The sequence below is a fragment of the Festucalex cinctus genome, chromosome 17 (genome assembly GCF_051991245.1).
Source record: "Festucalex cinctus isolate MCC-2025b chromosome 17, RoL_Fcin_1.0, whole genome shotgun sequence".
Classification (NCBI taxonomy): domain Eukaryota; kingdom Metazoa; phylum Chordata; class Actinopteri; order Syngnathiformes; family Syngnathidae; genus Festucalex; species Festucalex cinctus.
The window spans coordinates 17,437,896-17,464,287 of NC_135427.1; the positions used below are offsets into that span (position 1 = coordinate 17,437,896).

The 26,392-nt window shown below is 37.4% G+C and overlaps 1 protein-coding gene across 6 annotated transcripts in view; it reads left to right on the plus strand.

Moving 5' to 3' along the window:
• ankfn1a (ankyrin repeat and fibronectin type III domain containing 1a) overlaps positions 1-25,264 on the plus strand; it is a 78,891-nt gene extending 53,627 nt beyond the window's left edge. For 4 of the 6 annotated variants that reach the window (XM_077502513.1, XM_077502514.1, XM_077502517.1 and 1 more), the window contains 4 exons: positions 81-247; positions 330-561; positions 867-1,059; positions 21,396-25,264. In XM_077502513.1, coding sequence (XP_077358639.1) covers positions 81-247; positions 330-561; positions 867-1,059; positions 21,396-22,059 — 1,256 coding nt within the window. In that variant the 3' untranslated portion in view covers positions 22,060-25,264. The remainder of the gene's footprint in view (positions 1-80; positions 248-329; positions 562-866; positions 1,060-21,395) is intronic. The other 2 variants (XR_013279449.1, XM_077502515.1) reach the window with 2 other exon arrangements.
• The last annotated feature ends 1,128 nt before the right edge of the window (positions 25,265-26,392 follow it).

The window sequence follows — 26,392 nt, forward strand, 5'->3', positions numbered from 1 at the left end:
CTTTTCGAGACGTTGCCGTGTGACTTGATGTCTGGTGGCCATCTTGTTGACACTTTGTCCGTGCGTCCGTCCGTCCTCAGTGCACTTCTGCACTTACAAGGAGAAGTTCATCAGCTTGTACTGCCGCCTGTCGTCCGTCTTGGACCTGGACGCACTCATTACCCAGCAGGCCTTGCGGGAGGCCATCACGGACGGCGAGGTGGCCAGCGCCAAGCACCGGCATCAGCTCATCCTCGACTACATCCAGGTAAGTGCCGGTCAACCACACCCACCCACCGCCAACAAACCCATATCATCGGTGGCCATTTTGTTTTTTTTTCCATTTACAGCAGCTGGACGAGACTCGTCGCAACCTGCGTTGGCTCACGGACGCGCTGCAGTACGCCCGCTACAAGCAGCCACGCGGTGGCGTTCCCGTCAACTGCCTGGTGGACGCCGCCGCCGCCCCCGACAACGACGGAAGCCAGCAGAAGACCGACTCCACCTCCTCCGCCATGGACTGCCCGCCCTCGCCCTTGCCTTCGCCTTCGCCCGAACTCTGCGGGAGGAAGGCCGTCAGTGGTGAGTGACATCATCATCATCATCATCATTAGGCAGGGTTTTTGCGGGCTCAAATTTTGGTGGCTGGATCGATGTGGAAAGGTGAACATTTTGTGGGCGACCTGCTGTGAATAGCAAAGAATGTAATTGTAAAAATGGCCGCAAGGCAGCGTTTTTACATCTATTAGACAAACTTATGGCCTGACTAATGTAGATAGATGAAGAATAGCGAAAAAGTGTGACTAACCCAAAAAGTTGGGCCAAATGAATAACCCACAAAACAAGCCAAAGCCATTTTGTGACCGCTGACCGCCGTCCGCGCTCAGGCTCGCCGCCGGGCTCCGATGAGGACGCGTCGTCGGAGGTGTTCCTGCCCACCGACAGCGACTACGACTCCAGCGACGCCCTGAGCCCCCGTGAGATGGACCTGCTCTACTCGCCCCCCCACCACCTGTCCCGGCAGGCCCTGCGCTCGCTGGGCGGCAGCGCCCCCGACGTGCTGCAGATCCACGAGCTCAGGTCAGCGCCCGCCAGCGACTTTTTACGTCAGTCCCATTAACAAGCCAAGTCTTATTAATAATAATACATCATAATAATAATCACAAGGGTCACTGGAACCTATCTCAGCCGGCTTCGGGCAATAGTCAGGGTACACCCTGAACTAGTTGCCAGCCAATTGCTGATAATAATAATATTAATAATAATAATAATAATAAGAAGAAGAAGAAGAAGAAGAAGAAGAATAACAATAATAGTAATGTAGTAATATAAGAATAATGATAATAATAATAATTATTATTATTATTATTATTATTATTATTATTATTATTATTATAAATGTAGTAATGTAATAATATAATAATAACGTATAGTAGTAATATAATAATATAATAATAATAATAATAATAATACAATATATATTTTCATAATGTATAGTAATATAATAATATATATTATAATAATATATTTGTCAATAATATATAATAATATAGTAATAATATAGTAGTAATAGTAATAATAATGTCTAATAATATAATAATAGTAATAATAATAATAATAATATAGAAGAGTAATAATTGTAATATTATATATATATATATATATATATATATATATATATAATGACTTTTTTAAAATAATATATAATAATAATAATAATAATAGAATAAGCGGTCAAGAAAATGGATGGATGGATGGATATAATAATAATAATAATAAAGTAATAATAGTAATAATATGCCCTGCAATTGGCTGGCAACCAGTCCAGGGTGTCTCCTGCCTACTGCCCAGAGCCAGCTGAGATAGGCGCCAGCAGCCCCCGCGACCCTTGTGAGGAATAAGCGGTCAAGAAAATGGATGGATGGATGGATAGTAATAATAATAATATAATAATATAATAATAATAGTAATATATAATATAATAAAAATAATAATAATATCAATAATTATAGTAATAATAATATAACAATAACAATAATAATAATAAGATATAATAGTAATACTTGTAACGTTAATATATATATATAATAATATATAATAGAATAATATAATATATATTATAATAATATAATATTTTTAAAATAATATATAATATAATTAATTAATATATATATATATATATATATATATATATATATCTAATGATAATATAATAATAGTAATATAATAGTAATAGTAGTATAGTAATATAATATAGTAATAGCAATATAATAATATAGTAATAAGAGTAATAATATATAATAATAATAATAACATAATAATAATAGTAATATATAATATATTATAATAATATAATAATGATATTTTTTGGAATAACATATAATAATAATAATAATAATAATAATAATAATAATAATAATTATCCATCCATTTTCTTGACCGCTTATTCCTCACAAGGGTCGCGGGGGGTGCTGGCGCCTATCTCAGCTGGCTCTGGTCAGTAGGCGGGGGACACCCTGGACTGGTTGCCAGCCAATCGCAGAATAATAATAATAATAATAATAATAATAATAATAATAATAATAATAATAATAATAATAATAATAATGTAATATAATAATAATATATAGTAGTAATATAATAATATAACAATAATAATATAACAATAACGATATATATTATAAGATAATAATAATAATAATAATAATAATAATAATAATAATACAATATATATTTTTATAATGTGATATTTTCATAATATATAGTAATATAATAATATATATGATAATAATATAATCCATCCCTCCATCCATTTGCTACCGTTTATCCGAGGTCGGGTCGCGGGGGCAGCAGCTTTAGGAGGGAAACCCAGACCTCCCTCTCCCCAGCCACTTCAACCAGCTCCTCCGACGGGATCCCAAGGCGTTCCCAGGCCAGCCGAGAGACATAGTCTCTCCAGCGTGTCCTGGGTCTTCCCCGGGGCCTCCCGCCGGTGGGACGTGCCCGGAACACCTCTCCAGGGGGGCGTCCAGGAGGCATCCGAACCAGATGCCCGAGCCACCTCAGCTGGCTCGTCTCAACGCGGAGGAGCAGTGGCTCGACTCTGAGTCCCTCCCGGATGACCGAGCTTCTCACCCTATCTCTAAGGGAGAGCCCGGACACCCTACGGAGGAAACTCATTTCGGCCGCTTGTATCCGGGATCTTGTTCTTTCGGTCACAATCCACAGCTCGTGTCCATAGGTGAGGGTTGGAAAGTAGATCGACCGGTAAATCGAGAGCTTCGCCTTTTGGCTCAGCTCTTTCTTCACCACGACGCACCGATACAGAGTCCGCATCACTGCAGACACTGCACCGGTCCGCCTGTCGATCTCCCGCTCCATCCTGCCCTCATTCGTGAACAAGACCCCAAGATACTTGAACTCCTCCACTTGGGGCAGGATATCATTCCCGACCCGGAGAGGACACGCCACCCTTTTCCGACTGAGGACCATGGTCTCGGATTTGGAGGTGCTGATCTTCATCCCAACCGCTTCATACTCGGCTGCGGACCGCTCCAGTGGGAAGTGGAGATCCCGGCTTGATGAAGCCAACCGGACCACATCATCTACAAAAAGCAGAAATGCAATGCTGAAGCCACCAAACCGGAATCACTCAACGCCTCGGCTGCGCCTAGAAATTCTGTCCATAAAAATTAAGAACAGAATCTGTGACAAAGGGCAACCTTGGCGGAGTCCAACCCTCACTGGAAACGACTTACTGCCGGCAATGCGGACCAGACTCTGGCAACGGTCGTACAGGGACCGAACAGCCCGTATCAGGGGGCCGGATATCCCGTATTCCCGAAGCACCCCCCACAGGACTCCCTGAGGGACACGGTCAAACGCCTTCTCCAAATCCACAAAACACATGTGGACTGGTTGAGAGAACTCCCACGCACCCTCGAGGATCCTGCTGAGGGTGTAGAGCTGGTCCACTGTTCCACGGCCAGGACGAAAACCACACTGCTCCTCCTGAAAACCACACTGCTCCTCCTGAATCCGAAATTCGACTTCCCGACGGATCCTCCTCTCCAGCACCCCTTAATAGACCTTACCAGGGAGGCTGAGGCGTGTGATCCCTCTATAGTTGGAACACACCCTCCGGTCCCCCTTCTTAAAAAGGGGGACCACCACCCCGGTCTGCCAATCCAGAGGCACTGTCCCGATGTCCACGCGATGTTGTAGAGGAGTGTCAACCATGACAGCCCCACAACATCCAGAGTCTTTCGGAACTCCGGGCAGATCTCATCCACCCCCGGGGCTCTGCCACTGAAGAGCTTTCCAACCACCTCAGTGAGAGCCCACCTCAGAGTCCCCAGACTGTGCTTCCTCAAAGGAAGACGTGTCGGTGGAATTGAGGAGGTCTTCGAAGTATTCCCCCCGCCGATTCACGACATCCTGAGTCGAAGTCAGCAACACCCCATCGCCACGATACACAGTGTTAATGGTGCACTGCTTTCCTCTCCTGAGACGCCGGATGGTGGACCAGAATTTCCTCGAAGCTGTCCGGAAGTCGTTTTCCATGGCCTCACCGAACTCCTCCCATGTCCGAGTTTTTGCCTCAGCACCCGCCGAAGCCGCGTTCCGCTTGGCCAGCGGGTACCTGTCAGCTGCCTCCGGAGTCCCACAGGCCAAAAAGGCCCGACAGGACTCCTTCTTCAGCTTGACGGCATCCCTTACCGCTGGTGTCCACCAGTGGGTTCGAGGATTGCCGCCACGAGAGGCACCGACCACCTTACGGCCACAGCTCCGATCGGCCGCCTCAACAATGGAGGCGCGGGACATGGCCCATTCGGACTCAATGTCCCCCGCCTCCCCCGGGACAATGGAGAAGCTCTGCCGGAGGTGGGTGTTGAAACTCTTTTTCCCAGCAGACCCTCACAATACGTTTGGGTCTGCCAGGTCGGACCGGCATCTTGATTTATTTGTTTATTTTTCCTTTCAGACAGCATTGTGACAATCAAACATTTCATCTAACAATTTCAACATGTAATAACCGAAAAGAAAAGAAAAAAAGAAAAAAGAAAATCTTCCCCCACCATCGGAGCCAATACACCACCAGTTGGTGATCAGTTGACAGCTCCGCCCCAGAGAGAATATTACAAGGCCGCTTCTGTCAAAATTTGATGGATGACATTCTTAATTAGATTAGGGGGGTCATGTATGGGTCATGACCCCTCCCTAATGAAGATTAATGACCCTTTAATGACTTCCAGATGTCATATAATGAGGGTTAATGACCCTTAATGACTTCCTGATGTCATTTAATGAGGGTTAATGACCCTTAATGACTTCCTGATGTCATTTAATGAAGATTAATGACCCCTAATGACTTCCTGATGTCATTTAATGAAGATTAATGACCCTTAATGACTTCCTGATGTCATTTAATGAAGATGAATGACCCTTTAATGACTTCCAGATGTCATATAATGAGGGTTAATGACCTTTAATGACTTCCAGATGTCATATAATGAGGGTTAATGACCTTTAATGACTTCCGGATGTCGTTTAATGAGGATGAATGACCTTTAATGACTTCCGGATGTCGTATAATGAAGATGAATGACCTTTAATGACTTCCGGATGTCGTTTAATGAAGATGAATGACCTTTAATGACTTCCAGGTGTTATATAATGAAGATTAATGACCCTTAATGACTTCCTGATGTCATTTAATGAAGATTAATGACCCCTTAATGAAGATGGATGATGTGTAGGTGGTGTTCCTACCTGTTTTTGCAGATATCATGGCTGACCCGGGTTCAAATGCTAATTGTTTGGTTAACTTCCGGATCCGGTGCACGCCCCCCTAGATTGAGTGAATAATTAATAATAATGAGATTGAATGACGTGATCGGAGGGAGTAGTTTAGTATGGGTAAAACCGCCGGGGGGAAAAGTACTAGCCATTTCTATTATGGTGAAGGGGGAAAAGTATGCGCAAACACGGCTCAAAGATTGTATTTTAGAGGTTGTAAAACAAGAAGTATAAGGTAAGGTTAAACTGTGATACGCTGGTTGGTATTATGAAACTAAAAAACATGAAGTTATACATTATATGTAAAAATGTTGTAAGAGTCGTTCGTGACTGCTGGGGTTGAATCTGAAAATAAACGGATAAAACTATATAATTTCCCCTTACTGATATAGTTACTATCTGACATTTTTGTTCAATATTTCTGTGAGTAGGGGGAAGCATATGCAGTCAAAGATTCATGGGGAGGTCAAATGTATGTCTGTGCTTGTGTGTGCGTACGCGCATGTATGGCTGCATGGGGATCAAAGAAGTGTGAGGACAGACGGGCGGCTGAAGAAGTGTGAGGTTAGACGGTGGCTATAATGTTGTTAGTTTGAAAAGACAACGCTTCCTAAAATATATTACAAAAATATGCATCTACTTAGATCTGATTCTATTTATAATGATAATTTTATGTAGAAATTGGTGAAAAGCCATCATCAGCGATAGTCTCATTACCCCTGCGAGGACAGGGGTTGCTGGTCATAAAATTAAATTAGGCTGAAGAAGAACGGATACGCAGCTAATTGCGAGGGGCCATTTTTGGTCTGAGAAAGGCGATTGTTCAATATTCCTGTGAGTAGGGGGAAGCAGAGGCAGTCAAAGATTCACGGGGAGGTCAAATGTATGTCTGAGGGGCCTGTGTATGCGTGTGTGCGTTTGCATGAGAGCTGAACAGTGTAAGATTAAACGGTAACTGTAATGTTGGTTTTCAAGAAGACATTTCCAAAACTGCTTCTTTAAAAAAACATCTACACAGATATCCATTTATGATAGTTTTATGCAGCAACCGATAGTTGAAACATCCTAGCTAACATTTTCTCAAGGATTTGAAAAGTGGTGACAAGTGAAAACTAATTAAGCTTACCTATAGGCGTAACGGTGTGTGGCTTTGAGTCCATCACATACATGCTCTGCATAGAGCATATATGCGTAGCAGCGAGGTATGCGTAGCAGAAAGGGGAGATGTCCCTACACTCGTGAGAATTTTCTGAGGCTTGTTGGAGACACTAGGACTCTGTCACAGTTTGAGTGTGTGTGTTTCAATGACCATAATTGTTGGGGGGCTGGTGGATATGAGCGAGGGGGTTGGTTAGACGTCTGCCAGCGTGCTCTCCTTGGGATATTTTCTCAAATACTAAAACCCAAATGCCAGTCCTCTGAACCGAATGACCAGTTGTCTAAACACATTGAATAAATGTAACCCCTCATTTTCCAATGCCATAAAAACATTTTACATTAAGACACAATTCACAAATTGCTCTCATGCGATACAAAATGTTTACCACAAGTCAACAATATTTGAACACAACGGACTTAACTGGCGTTCACACAACAACTCAAAAATTGAATACACTTGTTGCTAATGATGTGACCACACCTATAAACTCAAGTTCAGAGTGTACAGTTTGCTGGAGAGTCCAAACAAGCGCAATGGATAGAGGCAGAGCCAGAGGAAGAGGAATTAGAGGAGGGAGAGGAGCAGGTCGAGCAATGCAAAAGTTATAAAATAGTAACATGGAATGGTAAGGGTATTCGTAAACACGAAAATAAAAATAATAATTTAACCATCTTATTACAGTCTTTCTCAATTGCTAATACACATTTCTTGAAACCTGTACCCATTTTCTCAAAACCTTAAACACAAACACAAAAATTCAAACAATTTTCACAAAAGCCGTGACTTTTCACTTCAAAACCTATTATCCGGTATTCAAATCCGAACAATATATTCAGATCATACACACAGTAAGTCAAAATATATTCACCATGAGAGCATTTGTTAGACACGACATAAAATAATCTAACACAGAGCATCCAGGGTAGGTAGTCAACAGAGGTTTATTTTACATGCATGAACAAACATAGTTTTTGGCACTAGACAAATTACTAACCAAGTTAAAATTATGGTGAATTCAAATGAAATAGAAAGGGTGTATGAAAATAAATTCCTTGGAGTAGTTATTGATGATAAATTATGTTGGAAGCCACATGTAGAAAATGTTAAAAGGAAAATGTCAAAAATCATCGGGATACTCTATAAAACTAAGGATGTCCTGAACATGAACTCATTATATATATTATATAGTTCATTATTATTACCATATTTGACCTATTGTGTGGAAATCTGGGGGGCTGCATATAAAACAAACACTAACTCTGTTTTCAATTTGCAAAAAAGAGCCATAAGGATTATTAATCGTTCAAAATATACAGAATCAACACATCCATTATTTATCAAATTAAATACAATGACATTTTATGACTTGGTTGAGTTTAAAATAGCACAAATAATGTACAAAGTATATAACAATCTACTCTGCTATATTACTCAGACATTGTTTGAAATTAGACACAGTCCTTATGATATAAGGGGTACAAGTGTGTACAAAAAACCCAAAACAAGAACAAATATTAAGCAAAGGTGTGTTTCTGTAAAAGGTGTTAATTTGTGGAATAATCTGGGAATTGACTTGAAAAGATGTGACTCACTTGTTGAGTTAAAAAAAAAAATGTTTAAATGCAAAGTTAAAAAAAATTACTTTTGTCAAATAAGAGCATGAAAATTGTATATAATGAGTATGAGTATATGATTTATAAATGTATTATGGTATATGTTTAGGAATTTCATGTATATATGTTGCTGGATAATACACGCATCATTTTATTTTTAAAAATATTAACCTAGTATTGTATCAATAATGAAATAAGTTTAAATGTATAATGTATGAGGGGTAGGACTAAATAAGTTAACTTCTTCCTACTCCCTTTTGAACATGTAAACTATGATGAGTTTGTTTTTTCTTTTCTTCTTTTCTTTTTTAACTTTTGTTTCTCTGCTGTTTGTTTTTATGTTCAATAATTCAATCAAAAAACGTGATAGAGTCAAAATGGGTACTTTTAACAAAAAAAACATGCATTAGTCTTAGGGCAAAATAATTTAGGAATAGTGTGAGATGTGTTTAAGTTTTATCCAAAAAGAGTGGATGAGTTTTGAGAATTGGGTCTAAGCCTGAACCGTGTGTAAGGTTTGGTCAAAAAAGTGTTTCATTCCAGAAATTAGTCTCGGAAACTGAGAATTTGCTTCATCGAACGGGGTTTGGTGTTTTAGCAACTGATAAAAACTGTTAAGTTAAAAGCGGACATGACAATACAATAACCACACATAACAAAATCAGAACAACCCTATCTCAATTGTAAATAATACATTCAAATATTCACACCAACTTCTAGGCCGTGGGGTGAACCCCCAAAAAGTGCCTAGAAAATGAGTTTCGCTCCACTGTCTGGGCACTACTTGTTCAATGCATTTTTTGATAGATAATACCCTTCTGAACTTTGGTTTAAAAGTTCACCCAATGTTTTCCTGCCCCAATTTTGTTACAAGCCAGAAATGCATATATAGGTAAATAACAAAAAACGAAAATCTTGTGCTACAGTTTTTGGTTGTAAAACGTCTTACATTAAATTTGGCAACAGAAAATCATTCCCAGATGTTATAAATACATGTACCTAACATCAGAAACAAGTATTGGTGGTTTGGTGCAATCATGTGAATTTAGATAATTAAATATATTAAATTTGTGCCAAAAAAACAAAAAACGCTTCAACTAGAAGTGAAACCAGCACACAGATGTTACATTTAGCTATGTTTATGTTTCATATATGAAAACAATTCACAACCTATTACGTAATGAAAGGTACACAAGAAGCAGCATACATCGGCCAAAAATACTACCATGCACCACAAACCTGGAACAAGGCAAAATGGACTAGATGGAAATAGATGCATTCAGAGCCCAGATTATTATAACATATAGAATATTTATTAAAGTATCAGATTGTGTCATCACAGCATGTCATTTATACCCCCCGTCCCCTACCCAAAAAATATTAATAAAAATAATAATAATAATAAAATAAAAATCAAATGTGCATTCACAATAAAACCTTTGGAACTTCATTGGAACAGCTCTCTTTTTTTGGCAGACCAATTTAACAAAGGTCTGTGTTGTGGAAAAATGGAATACAGACATTTTGATTTTTGCTTGAAAAGTGTTAAAATGGAGAGTTAACATCTTGATAATGAAACAAACAAAATGGCAGATTTTACATAGATTTTACAGCCCTGCACTGTAAAGTGTCCTCGTATGCCCTGTCATTTTCCAACCTGATGTTGTACCAGCCATGTGTTAGTGTCACTTTCTTGGCTTACATCAGTAGACTCAGTAGTTGATGTATCTGATGAGTGAGGTACCCTGTCTAAAAGTTTGTCAGTTGTTGATAATGTCTCTACAAAAACCATTTCAGAGTTGTTGCTGGAAAGGGGTGTGAAAAACCAGCTGGGGGAAATCACACCTCAATCTTCGTTTCAGTATTTGCTGCCTGAAATAGAAAATTGAAGGGAAAGATGAGCACAAGATACACATATTCACATCACATTAGGGCTGCTCTATTATGGAAAAAAATAATCATCACAATTATTTTGGTAATAATTGAAATCAAGATTATTCTAAACAATTATATTTTGTTCAAATCAAGAAAATATTTCAACATTTGAAAATAAGACAATCACAATCATATGAAACTATAATTATGTAAGTTGCTTTTGGATCCAACAAAATTTTTAATATATTATTATTATTATTATTATTATTATGACGTTAGCAAAAATTTGAAGTTGGGGTGCAGTGTGTGTGTGTGTGTGCAGTAAGCTAGTTTTGACATGGGTGTGTGGTAAAATAACTCGTGTGGGCGTGCCACAACTCAAAATTAGTATTATTAGTGCTGCAGCTATCGAATATTTTGGTATTTGGATATCCTACTGAAAATTCTAGTGAATAATCGTATATTTGGATAGAAATACAAATATACCTATAGGCCTATATACTTTCTTGGTCAAAGAACAATTATAAATACAGAAGACAAAAAAAACACATTTGCATGTAATAATTAACAACCAACTGGTTTTCATTTTTAGAGAATCAATTGTATTTATTTATTTATTTTTAACTTAAATTGAGCTTGTCAGAAAACTATTTTTCTCTGAAACAGTGAGATTTTAGACAAATCTCTCCCCATAGATTTCATAAATGTGTTTCAATGTGAAGATTTATATGTTACCTGTAGTCTGAAGCATCAAGATCCCCGTGTTTATTAACACTGTTCACAAACCCCTTAGCTTGTCCATTCTCATCACATCTTTGTCAACTATAATCCTTTGACGGATTACTTGTTCACAAAAAGAATTTGTAGCTCTCAGCATTGGGTTGTCTAAAACACACACACACTCACTTAATATGTGCAGAGTCATGCTTTCTAATTAATGCTGTCTCGAAATGTAAACAGAATACAAGTGACATATTGCTGACCAATGCTTTACTTTTGAAATGTGTAATTTTAGCAAAGTGACAATGAAATAGTGCAATGTAACAACTCACATTTGTTCGTCCCTGGTTGCTGTTTCTGTTTCTGTTGACTTTAAGAACCTTGTGTAATCTCTGAAACAAAACTGCACCTCCATTGTGACACAGTCTTTTGTCTTGAATATGCAGAAGAATGGAACAGTCTTTCTTCATCTCAGCGGCCTGCAGCAACCAACCCGCTTTTAGACAAAAAAGAATTACATTATAAGTGTTATTGTCACATCACCTCTTTACAGTATATGCACATCACAGATTTAAGTAAAGTAAAGTGTTTGTTGAGGTTGATGAGAGAGAGTTTGGGGAAAAGGGAGTGTGTAGCTGTGACTCTATTATGACTCTGATGGGCACAGGTAACTCGAGTTTGGTAACAACTGTTGGATTCACTCGATAAATCATTCAGCAGCTCGCGTTTTTAATAAACTATAGCCTTAAAACTTAACATAGCAAAAAATTATTTTCAACCCTATACTAAATATCGGTCACATTAATAACAGAAATGGGCACGCGTGTGTGTAGCACATACCTGCTGACAATGTTTCTGCTTTGGCGAGATGATCCCTCTTCCGTGTGCCTTCCAATCACAGACGAGTCTACTTTGAAATTTATTTTTACAAATGATGCAGATGGCTGGAAGAACGGGGCCAGCCCAAACTCTCTCTCATCAACCTCAACAAACACTTTACTTTACTTAAATCTGTGATGTGCATATACTGTAAAGAGGTGATGTGACAATAACACTTATAATGTAATTCTTTTTTGTCTAAAAGCGGGTTGGTTGCTGCAGGCCGCTGAGATGAAGAAAGACTGTTCCATTCTTCTGCATATTCAAGACAAAAGACTGTGTCACAATGGAGGTGCAGTTTTGTTTCAGAGATTACACAAGGGTCTTAAAGTCAACAGAAACAGAAACAGCAACCAGGGACGAACAAATGTGAGTTGTTACATTGCACTATTTCATTGTCACTTTGCTAAAATTACACATTTCAAAAGTAAAGCATTGGTCAGCAATATGTCACTTGTATTCTGTTTACATTTCGAGACAGCATTAATTAGAAAGCATGACTCTGCACATATTAAGTGAGTGTGTGTGTGTTTTAGACAACCCAATGCTGAGAGCTACAAATTCTTTTTGTGAACAAGTAATCCGTCAAAGGATTATAGTTGACAAAGATGTGATGAGAATGGACAAGCTAAGGGGTTTGTGAACAGTGTTAATAAACACGGGGATCTTGATGCTTCAGACTACAGGTAACATATAAATCTTCACATTGAAACACATTTATGAAATCTATGGGGAGAGATTTGTCTAAAATCTCACTGTTTCAGAGAAAAATAGTTTTCTGACAAGCTCAATTTAAGTTAAAAATAAATAAATAAATACAATTGATTCTCTAAAAATGAAAACCAGTTGGTTGTTAATTATTACATGCAAATGTGTTTTTTTTGTCTTCTGTATTTATAATTGTTCTTTGACCAAGAAAGTATATAGGCCTATAGGTATATTTGTATTTCTATCCAAATATACGATTATTCACTAGAATTTTCAGTAGGATATCCAAATACCAAAATATTCGATAGCTGCAGCACTAATAATACTAATTTTGAGTTGTGGCACGCCCACACGAGTTATTTTACCACACACCCATGTCAAAACTAGCTTACTGCACACACACACACACACTGCACCCCAACTTCAAATTTTTGCTAACGTCATAATAATAATAATAATAATAATAATATATTAAAAATTTTGTTGGATCCAAAAGCAACTTACATAATTATAGTTTCATATGATTGTGATTGTCTTATTTTCAAATGTTGAAATATTTTCTTGATTTGAACAAAATATAATTGTTTAGAATAATCTTGATTTCAATTATTACCAAAATAATTGTGATGATTATTTTTTTCCATAATAGAGCAGCCCTAATGTGATGTGAATATGTGTATCTTGTGCTCATCTTTCCCTTCAATTTTCTATTTCAGGCAGCAAATACTGAAACGAAGATTGAGGTGTGATTTCCCCCAGCTGGTTTTTCACACCCCTTTCCAGCAACAACTCTGAAATGGTTTTTGTAGAGACATTATCAACAACTGACAAACTTTTAGACAGGGTACCTCACTCATCAGATACATCAACTACTGAGTCTACTGATGTAAGCCAAGAAAGTGACACTAACACATGGCTGGTACAACATCAGGTTGGAAAATGACAGGGCATACGAGGACACTTTACAGTGCAGGGCTGTAAAATCTATGTAAAATCTGCCATTTTGTTTGTTTCATTATCAAGATGTTAACTCTCCATTTTAACACTTTTCAAGCAAAAATCAAAATGTCTGTATTCCATTTTTCCACAACACAGACCTTTGTTAAATTGGTCTGCCAAAAAAAGAGAGCTGTTCCAATGAAGTTCCAAAGGTTTTATTGTGAATGCACATTTGATTTTTATTTTATTATTATTATTTTTTTTTATTAATATTTTTTGGGTAGGGGACGGGGGGTATAAATGACATGCTGTGATGACACAATCTGATACTTTAATAAATATTCTATATGTTATAATAATCTGGGCTCTGAATGCATCTATTTCCATCTAGTCCATTTTGCCTTGTTCCAGGTTTGTGGTGCATGGTAGTATTTTTGGCCGATGTATGCTGCTTCTTGTGTACCTTTCATTACGTAATAGGTTGTGAATTGTTTTCATATATGAAACATAAACATAGCTAAATGTAACATCTGTGTGCTGGTTTCACTTCTAGTTGAAGCGTTTTTTGTTTTTTTGGCACAAATTTAATATATTTAATTATCTAAATTCACATGATTGCACCAAACCACCAATACTTGTTTCTGATGTTAGGTACATGTATTTATAACATCTGGGAATGATTTTCTGTTGCCAAATTTAATGTAAGACGTTTTACAACCAAAAACTGTAGCACAAGATTTTCGTTTTTTGTTATTTACCTATATATGCATTTCTGGCTTGTAACAAAATTGGGGCAGGAAAACATTGGGTGAACATTTAACCCAAAGTTCAGAAGGGTATTATCTATCAAAAAATGCATTGAACAAGTAGTGCCCAGACAGTGGAGCGAAACTCATTTTCTAGGCACTTTTTGGGGGTTCACCCCACGGCCTAGAAGTTGGTGTGAATATTTGAATGTATTATTTACAATTGAGATAGGGTTGTTCTGATTTTGTTATGTGTGGTTATTGTATTGTCATGTCCGCTTTTAACTTAACAGTTTTTATCAGTTGCTAAAACACCAAACCCCGTTCGATGAAGCAAATTCTCAGTTTCCGAGACTAATTTCTGGAATGAAACACTTTTTTGACCAAACCTTACACACGGTTCAGGCTTAGACCCAATTCTCAAAACTCATCCACTCTTTTTGGATAAAACTTAAACACATTTCACACTATTCCTAAATTATTTTGCCCTAAGACTAATGCATGTTTTTTTTGTTAAAAGTACCCATTTTGACTCTATCACGTTTTTTGATTGAATTATTGAACATAAAAACAAACAGCAGAGAAACAAAAGTTAAAAAAGAAAAGAAGAAAAGAAAAAAGAAAAAACAAACTCATCATAGTTTACATGTTCAAAAGGGAGTAGGAAGAAGTTAACTTATTTAGTCCTACCCCTCATACATTATACATTTAAACTTATTTCATTATTGATACAATACTAGGTTAATATTTTTAAAAATAAAATGATGCGTGCATTATCCAGCAACATATATACATGAAATTCCTAAACATATACCATAATACATTTATAAATCATATACTCATACTCATTATATACAATTTTCATGCTCTTATTTGACAAAAGTAATTTTTTTTAACTTTGCATTTAAACGTTTTTTTTTTAACTCAACAAGTGAGTCACATCTTTTCAAGTCAATTCCCAGATTATTCCACAAATTAACACCTTTTACAGAAACACACCTTTGCTTAATATTTGTTCTTGTTTTGGGTTTTTTGTACACACTTGTACCCCTTATATCATAAGGACTGTGTCTAATTTCAAACAATGTCTGAGTAATATAGCAGAGTAGATTGTTATATACTTTGTACATTATTTGTGCTATTTTAAACTCAACCAAGTCATAAAATGTCATTGTATTTAATTTGATAAATAATGGATGTGTTGATTCTGTATATTTTGAACGATTAATAATCCTTATGGCTCTTTTTTGCAAATTGAAAACAGAGTTAGTGTTTGTTTTATATGCAGTCCCCCAGATTTCCACACAATAGGTCAAATATGGTAATAATAATGAACTATATAATATATATAATGAGTTCATGTTCAGGACATCCTTAGTTTTATAGAGTATCCCGATGATTTTTGACATTTTCCTTTTAACATTTTCTACATGTGGCTTCCAACATAATTTATCATCAATAACTACTCCAAGGAATTTATTTTCATACACCCTTTCTATTTCATTTGAATTCACCATAATTTTAACTTGGTTAGTAATTTGTCTAGTGCCAAAAACTATGTTTATTGATGTATGTAAAATAAACCTCTGTTGACTACCTACCCTGGATGCTCTGTGTTAGATTATTTTATGTCGTGTCTAACAAATGCTCTCATGGTGAATATATTTTGACTTACTGTGTGTATGATCTGAATATATTGTTCGGATTTGAATACCGGATAATAGGTTTTGAAGTGAAAAGTCACGGCTTTTGTGAAAATTGTTTGAATTTTTGTGTTTGTGTTTAAGGTTTTGAGAAAATGGGTACAGGTTTCAAGAAATGTGTATTAGCAATTGAGAAAGACTGTAATAAGATGGTTAAATTATTATTTTTATTTTCGTGTTTACGAATACCCTTACCATTCCATGTTACTATTTTATAACTTTTGCATTGCTCGACCTGCTCCTCTCCCTCCTCTAATTCCTCTTCCTCTGGCTCTGCCTCTATCCATTGCGCTTGTTTGGACTCTCCAGCAAACTGTACACTCTGAACTTGAGTTTATAGGTGTGGTCACATCATTAGCAACAAGTGTATTCAATTTTTGAGTTGTTGTGTGAACGCCAGTTAAGTCCGTTGTGTTCAAATATTGTTGACTTGTGGTAAACATTTTGTATCGCATGAGAGCAATTTGTGAATTGTGTCTTCATGTAAAATGTTTTTATGGCATTGGAAAATGAGGGGTTACATTTATTCAATGTGTTTAGACAACTGGTCATTCGGTTCAGAGGACTGGAATTTGGGTTTTAGTATTTGAGAAAATATCCCAAGGAGAGCACGCTGGCAGACGTCTAACCAACCCCCTCGCTCATATCCACCAGCCCCCCAACAATTATGGTCATTGAAACACACACACTCAAACTGTGACAGAGTCCTAGTGTCTCCAACAAGCCTCAGAAAATTCTCACGAGTGTAGGGACATCTCCCCTTTCTGCTACGCATACCTCGCTGCTACGCATATATGCTCTATGCAGAGCATGTATGTGATGGACTCAAAGCCACACACCGTTACGCCTATAGGTAAGCTTAATTAGTTTTCACTTGTCACCACTTTTCAAATCCTTGAGAAAATGTTAGCTAGGATGTTTCAACTATCGGTTGCTGCATAAAACTATCATAAATGGATATCTGTGTAGATGTTTTTTTAAAGAAGCAGTTTTGGAAATGTCTTCTTGAAAACCAACATTACAGTTACCGTTTAATCTTACACTGTTCAGCTCTCATGCAAACGCACACACGCATACACAGGCCCCTCAGACATACATTTGACCTCCCCGTGAATCTTTGACTGCCTCTGCTTCCCCCTACTCACAGGAATATTGAACAATCGCCTTTCTCAGACCAAAAATGGCCCCTCGCAATTAGCTGCGTATCCGTTCTTCTTCAGCCTAATTTAATTTTATGACCAGCAACCCCTGTCCTCGCAGGGGTAAGGAGACTATCGCTGATGATGGCTTTTCACCAATTTCTACATAAAATTATCATTATAAATAGAATCAGATCTAAGTAGATGCATATTTTTGTAATATATTTTAGGAAGCGTTGTCTTTTCAAACTAACAACATTATAGCCACCGTCTAACCTCACACTTCTTCAGCCGCCCGTCTGTCCTCACACTTCTTTGACCCCCATGCAGCCATACATGCGCGTACGCACACACAAGCACAGACATACATTTGACCTCCCCATGAATCTTTGACTGCATATGCTTCCCCCTACTGACAGAAATATTGAACAAAAATGTCAGATAGTAACTATATCAGTAAGGGGAAATTATATAGTTTTATCCGTTTATTTTCAGATTCAACCCCAGCAGTCACGAACAACTCTTACAACATTTTTACATATAATGTATAACTTCATGTTTTTTAATTTCATAATACCAACCACCGTATCACAGTTTAACCTTACCTTATACTTCTTGTTTTACAACCTCTAAAATACAATCTTTGAGCCGTGTTTGCGCATACTTTTCCCCCTTCACCATAATAGAAATGGCTAGTACTTTTCCCCCGGCGGTTTTACCCATACTAAACCACTCCCTCCGATCACGTCATTCAATCTCATTATTATTCACTCAATCTAGGGGGCGTGCACCGGATCCGGAAGTTAACCAAACAATTAGCATTTGAACCCGGGTCAGCCATGATATCTGCAAAAACAGGTAGGAACACCACCTACACATCATCCATCTTCATTAAGGGGTCATTAATCTTCATTAAATGACATCAGGAAGTCATTAAGGGTCATTCATCTTCATTATATAACACCTGGAAGTCATTAAAGGTCATTCATCTTCATTAAATGACATCCGGAAGTCATTAAAGGTCATTCATCTTCATTATACGACATCCGGAAGTCATTAAAGGTCATTCATCCTCATTAAACGACATCCGGAAGTCATTAAAGGTCATTAACCCTCATTATATGACATCTGGAAGTCATTAAAGGGTCATTAATCTTCATTAAATGACATCAGGAAGTCATTAAGGGTCATTCATCTTCATTATATAACACCTGGAAGTCATTAAAGGTCATTCATCCTCATTAAACGACATCCGGAAGTCATTAAAGGTCATTACCCCTCATTAAATGACATCTGGAAGTCATTAAAGGTCATTAACCCTCATTATATGACATCTGGAAGTCATTAAAGGGTCATTAATCTTCATTAAATGACATCAGGAAGTCATTAAGGGTCATTAATCTTCATTAAATGACATCAGGAAGTCATTAGGGGTCATTAATCTTCATTAAATGACATCAGGAAGTCATTAAGGGTCATTAACCCTCATTAAATGACATCAGGAAGTCATTAAAGGTCATTAACCCTCATTATATGACATCTGGAAGTCATTAAAGGGTCATTAATCTTCATTAGGGAGGGGTCATGACCCACACATGACCCCCCTAATCTAATTAAGAATGTCATCCATCAAATTTTGACAGAAGCGGCCTTGTAATATTCTCTCTCGCCCCTCTCTTCACCTGAGTGTCCAAAACATGCGGCCGCAAATCCGATGACACGACTACAAAGTCGATCATCGAAATGCGGCCTAGGGTGTCCTGGTGCCAAGTGCACATATGGACACCCTTATGTTTGAACATGGTGTTCGTTATGGACAATCCGTGACGAGCACAGAAGTCCAATAACAGAACACCGCCCGGGTTCCGATCGGGGGGGGCCGTTCCTCCCAATCACACCACTCCAGGTCTCACTGTCATTCCCCACGTGAGCGTTGAAGTCCCCCAACAAGACGAGGGAGTCCCCAGAGGGAGCGCTCTCCAGCACACCCTCCAAGGACTCCAAAAAGGGTGGGTACTCTGAACTGCTGTTGGTGCATATGCACAAACAACAGTCAGGACCCGTCCCCCCACCCGAAGGCGGAGGAAGTCTACCCACTCGTCCACCGGGGTAAACCCCAACGTACAGGCGCCGAGCCGGGGGGCAACAAGTATGCCCACACCTGCTCTGCGCCTCTCACCGTGTGCAACTCCAGAGTGGAAGAGAGTCCAACCCCTCTCGAGAGGACTGATACCAGAGCCCAAGCCGTGTGTGGAGGAGAGTCCGACTATATCTGGTCGGAACTTCTCTGCCTCACACACCAGCTCGGGCTCCTTCCCTGCCAGAGAGGTGACATTCCATGTCCCAAGAGCCAGCTTCTGTAGCCGGGGGTCGGCCCGCCAAGGTCTCCTCCCTTGGCTGCCACCCAGCCTACACTGCACCCGACCCCTTTGGCCCCTCCCACCGGTGGTGAGCCCGTGGGAAGGGGGACCACGTTGCCTCTTCGGGCTCTTCGGGCTTATAATAATATAATATTTTTAAATAATATATAATAATATAGTAGTAATAGTAATAATAATGTATAATAATATAATAATAGTAATAATAATAATATATAATGGTAATAATTGTAATATTAATATATATAATATAATAATATGTAATAATATAATAATAATGATTTTTTTTTAAATAATATATAATGATAATAGAATAAGCGAGAAAATGGATGGATGGATATAATAATAATAATAATAATAATAATAATAATAATGATAATATAGTAATAATAGTAATAATAATAATATAATAATATAATAATAGTAATATATAATATAATATAATATCAATCAATAATTATAATAATAATAATAATAATAATAACAATAACTAATAATAATAATAATATATAATGGTAATAATTGTAACATTAATATATAATAGAATAATATAATATATATTATAATAATATAGTAATATTTTTAAAATAATATATAATAATGATAATATAGTAATAGTAATATAATAATATAGTAATAAGAGTAATAATATATAATAATAATAATAATAATAATAATAATAATAATAATAATAATAATACAATATATATTTTTATAATGTGATATTTTCATAATATATATTAATATAATAATATATTATAATAATATAATATTTTTAAATAATATATAATGATATAGTAATAATATAGTAGTAATAGTAATAATAATTTATAATAATATAATAATATAGTAATAATAATAATATATAATAGTAATAATTGTAATATTAATATATATAATAATATGTAATAATATAATAATAATAATGATTCTTTTTAAATAATATATAATAATAATAGAATAAGCGGTCAAGAAAATGGATGGATGGATATAATAATAATAATATAGTAATAATAGTAATAATATAATAATATAATAATAATAGTAATATATAATATAATATAATATCAATCAATAATTATAGTAATAATAATATAACAATAACAATAATAAGAAGAAGATATAATAGTAATAATTGTAACGTTAATATATATAATAATATATAATATAATAACAATAATAGAATATATATTATAATAATATAATATTTTTAAAATAATATATAGTAATATAATATAGTAATAGTAATATAATAATATAGTAATAAGAGTAATAATATAATATTATTATTATTATATTAGTAATAGTAATAGTAATAGTAATAAGAGTAATAATATAATATAATAATAATAATAATAATAATAATAATATAATAACAATAATAATAATAATAATATAAAATATATTATAAAAATATATAAAATATAATAATAGTAATAACAATAATGTAATAATATAATAATAATAATAATAATAATAATAATAATAATAATAATAATAATAATTTTAAATATAGAATAATGATATATAAAATAATATAACAATAACAATGGTATTAATATAATAATCTATAATATAATGATAATAATAATAATAAGTATTATTATTATTATTATTATTATTATTATTATTATTATTATCATTATGATTAATATTAGAATAATAATCATCATCATCATCATCATAATAATAATGAATAATCGGAGTCTTCCAGCACTTCTGTGCGTCGGGCTAACACTGTGGTCTTTCCTTGTCCAGGTACAGCACCCCCCCTGTGAACGACGCCCCCATGTCACCGGCCCCGTCAAAAGATGGCCCGGCGCCCTTAATGGTCCCTGACACCCCCTCGCTGTCCAAAGACATCGCAGCCTTTTTCCCGTCAGCACTTCCTCGCTCGCCGTCCCTCCCCCGGGCCCTGCCCACCTCGCCACCGCCACCGCCGCCCCGCTTCTTCGCCGCCGACCTCCCGCTGTCCCTGCCGCTCTGCCCGGCGCTGTGCCATACCGCCAAGACGCTGGAGGGCCTGTCGGTCTCAAGGAGCCCCCAGCCCAGGACCGTCCCCAACCCGCCCTCCAAGCGCAAACTGCTCTCCAGGAGCCACCGGGGCCAGTATTTCAGCGGGCCCCAGCGCTGGCTGAAGGGACACAGCGGGGAAATCCACACTGGCTCCTTATCCGAGGGCGTCTACACCAAACAGTGCGACCTGGACCCGCCCCCGCCGCACACCCTGCGGGGCGCCGATGGCGTCCCGGAGGGCCGCAAGGGCCGCCCCCGGGAACAGAGGCCCCACGTGAGAAGGATCTTCGCCGAGCGGCATCCGCAAGGCGCCGGGCGGGAAGCGGAAGCAGTCGCCGGGCAGGACGGCGACTCGGACGAGCAGACCAACGCGCAAGTGTCGCAGATTCTCAGCAGCACGCTCTAGATCGAAAAGAAAAGAAAAAAAGCCGTCACGCGTGTCTGCATGTACGTGGATACTTTGGAAAAAAAAAAAAATCTTGTTAGCACATTTTGGCCAATCACAAGCCTGAAACATCAAAACGTCAGATGACTGCACTCTTAAAGGTACGTTCTTTTCAAATCATTCCAAAATGAGCATCAGGATTAAGGTTTTGTTTTTTCAAATTGTTCTCCAGTGTCCATTGAACCGCAAAAACATGGCATGATTGTCAAGGAAGATCCAACTCTCACAACAAGAATGCGAGCGTGCATGTTTTCAAAATGCTCATGTTGTGTTTTGGAAAAGAATTCAGGAAGGATCCTTTTTTTAAGGATACAAAAAAATAGTTTTTTTTTTTTTAAGTATCTGTGTACATGTGGACATTTAAGCCCCCCATACAGACACACACACACTCCACCACCATGCCACTCTAAAAAAAAATAAAAATAAAAGCTGCTGGGTCGAAAATGACGTAATTTGGGTCAAAAAGGCACCAACACAACTTTTGTTGGTTCATTCACAATACCCAAAATGTTGGCTCAAATGAAACAACCCACAAAACAACCCCAAAAAGTTGGGTTGATCTGTGGGATATTAAATGAATTTGACCCAACTTTTGGGGTTCATTCCATTTACCTCAAAAGTTGTGTCGAATGAATAACCCACAAAACAAACCCAAAAATTGTGTTTGTTTTGTTGGTTATTCATTGAATTTGACCCAAGTTTTTGGTTTAGATAACTCAAATGTCGAGCCGGTTCTTGTTTGACCCAATATTAATCGGGTTAGTTAATTAACCCCAAAAGTTGTGTCAAATGATTAACCCACAAAACAACCTCAAAAAATTGGGTTGCTCTGTTGCTCATTAATTGAATTTGACCCAACTTTTAGCGTTAAATAACTCAAAATTCGGTTCATTTTTGACCCAATTCAATTGGGTTGGTCAATTAACCCCAAAAGTTGGGTCAAATTATTCACTCACAAAACAAACCCCCCAAAAAATGGGCTGCTTTCAGTGTTATTAGTTTAGTTTGAGTTTGTTAAATAACTAAAAAATTTGGGTTTGTCTATTTTTGGCCCAATTTGGGTCATTTTTGACCCAACTATTTTTTTTTTTAGAGTTAAGGTGACTTGCTGGCGTGACTCGAAGGTTTCTGGTTTGGTCTGCCTCAAGCCGTCTGCGAGACCCAGACCAGATCTTGTTTCATCAACTGATTGGACAGCAAGTCAACTTTTTTTTTTGTTGTTGTTGTTGTTGTGGACGAGATCCAAACTCCACATGGAAATGCTCCGACAATCGGGTGCAAAAAAAAAAAAAGCAGAGGATCCAAACTTGGCACAGGAAGCATCAGGTCTTAAGAGCGGTCTGAGCTGGACTTTGGTCTACTTGCCGCTCCGCTCGCGCTGCTTTCGGGACATTCCGGACTGTCGGCCGGTTCCAAATCCTCCAAAGTGAATTTGCTCAACTTGAAACTCTTTGAAGATTTCCCTATGCGCGTCTCTCGGACCTTTTTTTGCGTGGATTGTAGGAAAACCAAAAAAGTTGCTGGTTCAACTTGGCCAAACCTCGGACCTCCCTCCCGGCGTCGACTGTTAACGCGGATGATCGGCAATTGCGAGCCAGGAATTGGAACTTTGCACTCAGAAAAAAAACAAAAATGTTGCGGTGCGTGTTGTGAATCTGGATCTGGAATCTGGTCCTGGCCTACTTGAAGAAGTTTCTGACAAAGGGGGGATTTGGGAAATACTTCAAATTGGAAACTACACATGAGAATCAACGGGGACTAAAAATTTAAGAATAAACTTTGCATTTTTCAAAAACAGACAATCATCAAGTCTGACTTAAGAAAAAAAAAGTCCTCCTCACTCTTCCTTCTTTGCGTGATGCACCATGCACTCGCTGCCAACGACGAGGCACTCTAAAGGAGCCAAGCCAGCGTCAAGCTCCAATTTACTTGCTGGATGTCAAAGCAAACTTTTGAAAGAACTTTTTATTCCCTCCTCCTCTGCTGCCAGTTCCTTCATGACACGCATGCACTTGCTGCCAACAACGAGGGCGCTCTAAAGCGGCCAAGCCAAACGGACTCTCCAAAGCGAAGGTGTATTTTCAGGCTGCACCAAACAATCGCTGATGTAAACAAAAGTGTCTCAAGTTTTGACAGAGTGGGGGAGGGGCAACTAATACCCAAGTCCCATTTGAGCCACGCCCACCACCCAAAAAATAAAAACATCAGGAAAAACAGCTTAATGAACACTATAGCTCTTTCAAATTAGTACGTTTGAGTTCTCAGTCTTCAGCAGCGTCTTCAAACATGCATGAGTGCAAGTGATCATTACGTCCACAAAAAATGTTCGGCATATTTTTCGTCACAATTTTTTCTTTACCAGATGAAAATGAAACAAAAACTAAAATTGCAGCCATTCATTGGGACGATAACGATAACTAAAATTGACCGATAATTTCATTAATGACTAAAACGAAAATAAAAACAAAGTGATGAAAATTCACACAATCCCATCAGAAGGAATGAAAGTGCAGCTGTACGGTTAATAATCTCAAGCAATTATTCACTTTTTAAAAAATGTACCATTTTCTGTATGAAAGTTGAAATGTATGCTGAAGGAAAATATCGACTAAACTGTCAATTTCGTCGACTAAAATTGGATTCAAACTAAAATGCAATCAGATGACAAAATTATGACTAAAACTTTAATTCATTAAATGAAGTACAATTAATAATTAAAATTAATGATAAAAATTAAATTCCAATTTCTTGTCAAAATGAAGACTGTATGAGTGCGTTTACAAACAAATCTCCAATCCTCCATTTTGTCAATTTGTGCGTATAATTCCCGTTTATTTTCATGGAAAGTTTCCAACTTGAAAATTCTGCATTCCCCGGTCACGATTCTGTTGTTCGGCACCACGATAGCATGAAAGGTATTTTTCTACTCTTGACGGAAGTCGTCCAGTTGCTTCGCTTCTCTTTTCTGTGCCTGGCGTGACGTGTTGTCGCGCTTCAACCGGCGTGCGGGTGTCGTCGCCTCACCACGTTTTGTTTCTCACTCTCACGCTTGCTCAAATTTTCGCTTGGTTTCGCCGCTTGTCCTTATTTATGTTTCCGGTTGTTCACCTGAGCACGTCTTCTTTTTTTGTGTGCACATTGTGGAATAAAAAACTGATGGAACTTGTGTGATGGTGACGACGAGTCAACAAATGTGTCGGAATGTGTCGGTCGCTCGCCGAATTTGGAATTCAGACGCCGGCGCGTCGTTGTGGTCGTGGTGTCTTGTTGATTTGTTCCGCAAACATTCGCTGCAGGGCTTGATTGGGGCCGAGCCGCGGTGTCGGCGGACGTCGTGCACGTGGCTGCGAAGTGGACGGAAATTCCGAGGGAGCGCGTGGCATTGGGCGGCGGGAGGGTGCAAGCCGCAAGGAGTCTGGCGTGGCATGCGAGGATGTACGCACTCGAGTGCATCTGTCCACAAAAAAAAAAATCAAGTTCAAAACAAAAATATCAATACAATTCATTTTACAACTTGGAAAAAAAAAACTTTATTGTTGACAAATACACGTTAAACCCAGGGAAAAAACTTTGTTGAAAAATTCTACCTGGAGGAAACTTTATTGTTCTCAAATTCATTTTAAAACTAGAAAAAAACTTTATTGTTTAAACAGGACAAAACATCTTTATTGTTCGCAAATTCAGGACAAATCCCCAACAAATATTGTTGTTGACAAGTTCAGGTAAAAGCTACAAAAACTTTATTGTTCACAAAACCAACTTATACCCCACAAATAACTTTTATTGTTCACGAATTCAGTTTAAAACAAAAAAATAACTATAATGTTCACAAATTCGGATTAAAATGAAAAAAAAAAAACTTCATTGTTAACAAATTCAAGTTAAAACGAAAATGTCTTTATAGTTCACAATTTCAGGTTAAAACTAGAAAAACAAACTGTTATTGTTGACAAATTCACCTTAAATCCAAGAAAAAACTTTGTTCACAGATTCAAAAAACAAAACAAAAAACTTTATTGTTCACAAAAAAAATCACAAACCTCCCCAACAAAATTTTATTGTTGAGAAGTTCGGGTAAAAGCTACAAAAACTTTATTGTTCACAAATCCAAGTTATACCCCACAAATACTTTATTGTTGACGAATTCAGGTTAAAACAATCAAAAATAACTGTAATGTTCACAAAGTCGGGTTGTAATCGAAAAAAAAAACATTGTTAACAAATTCAAGTTAAACCAAAAATATCTTTTTTGTTCACAATTTTGGGTTAAAACTAGAAAAAAACTTTATTGCTC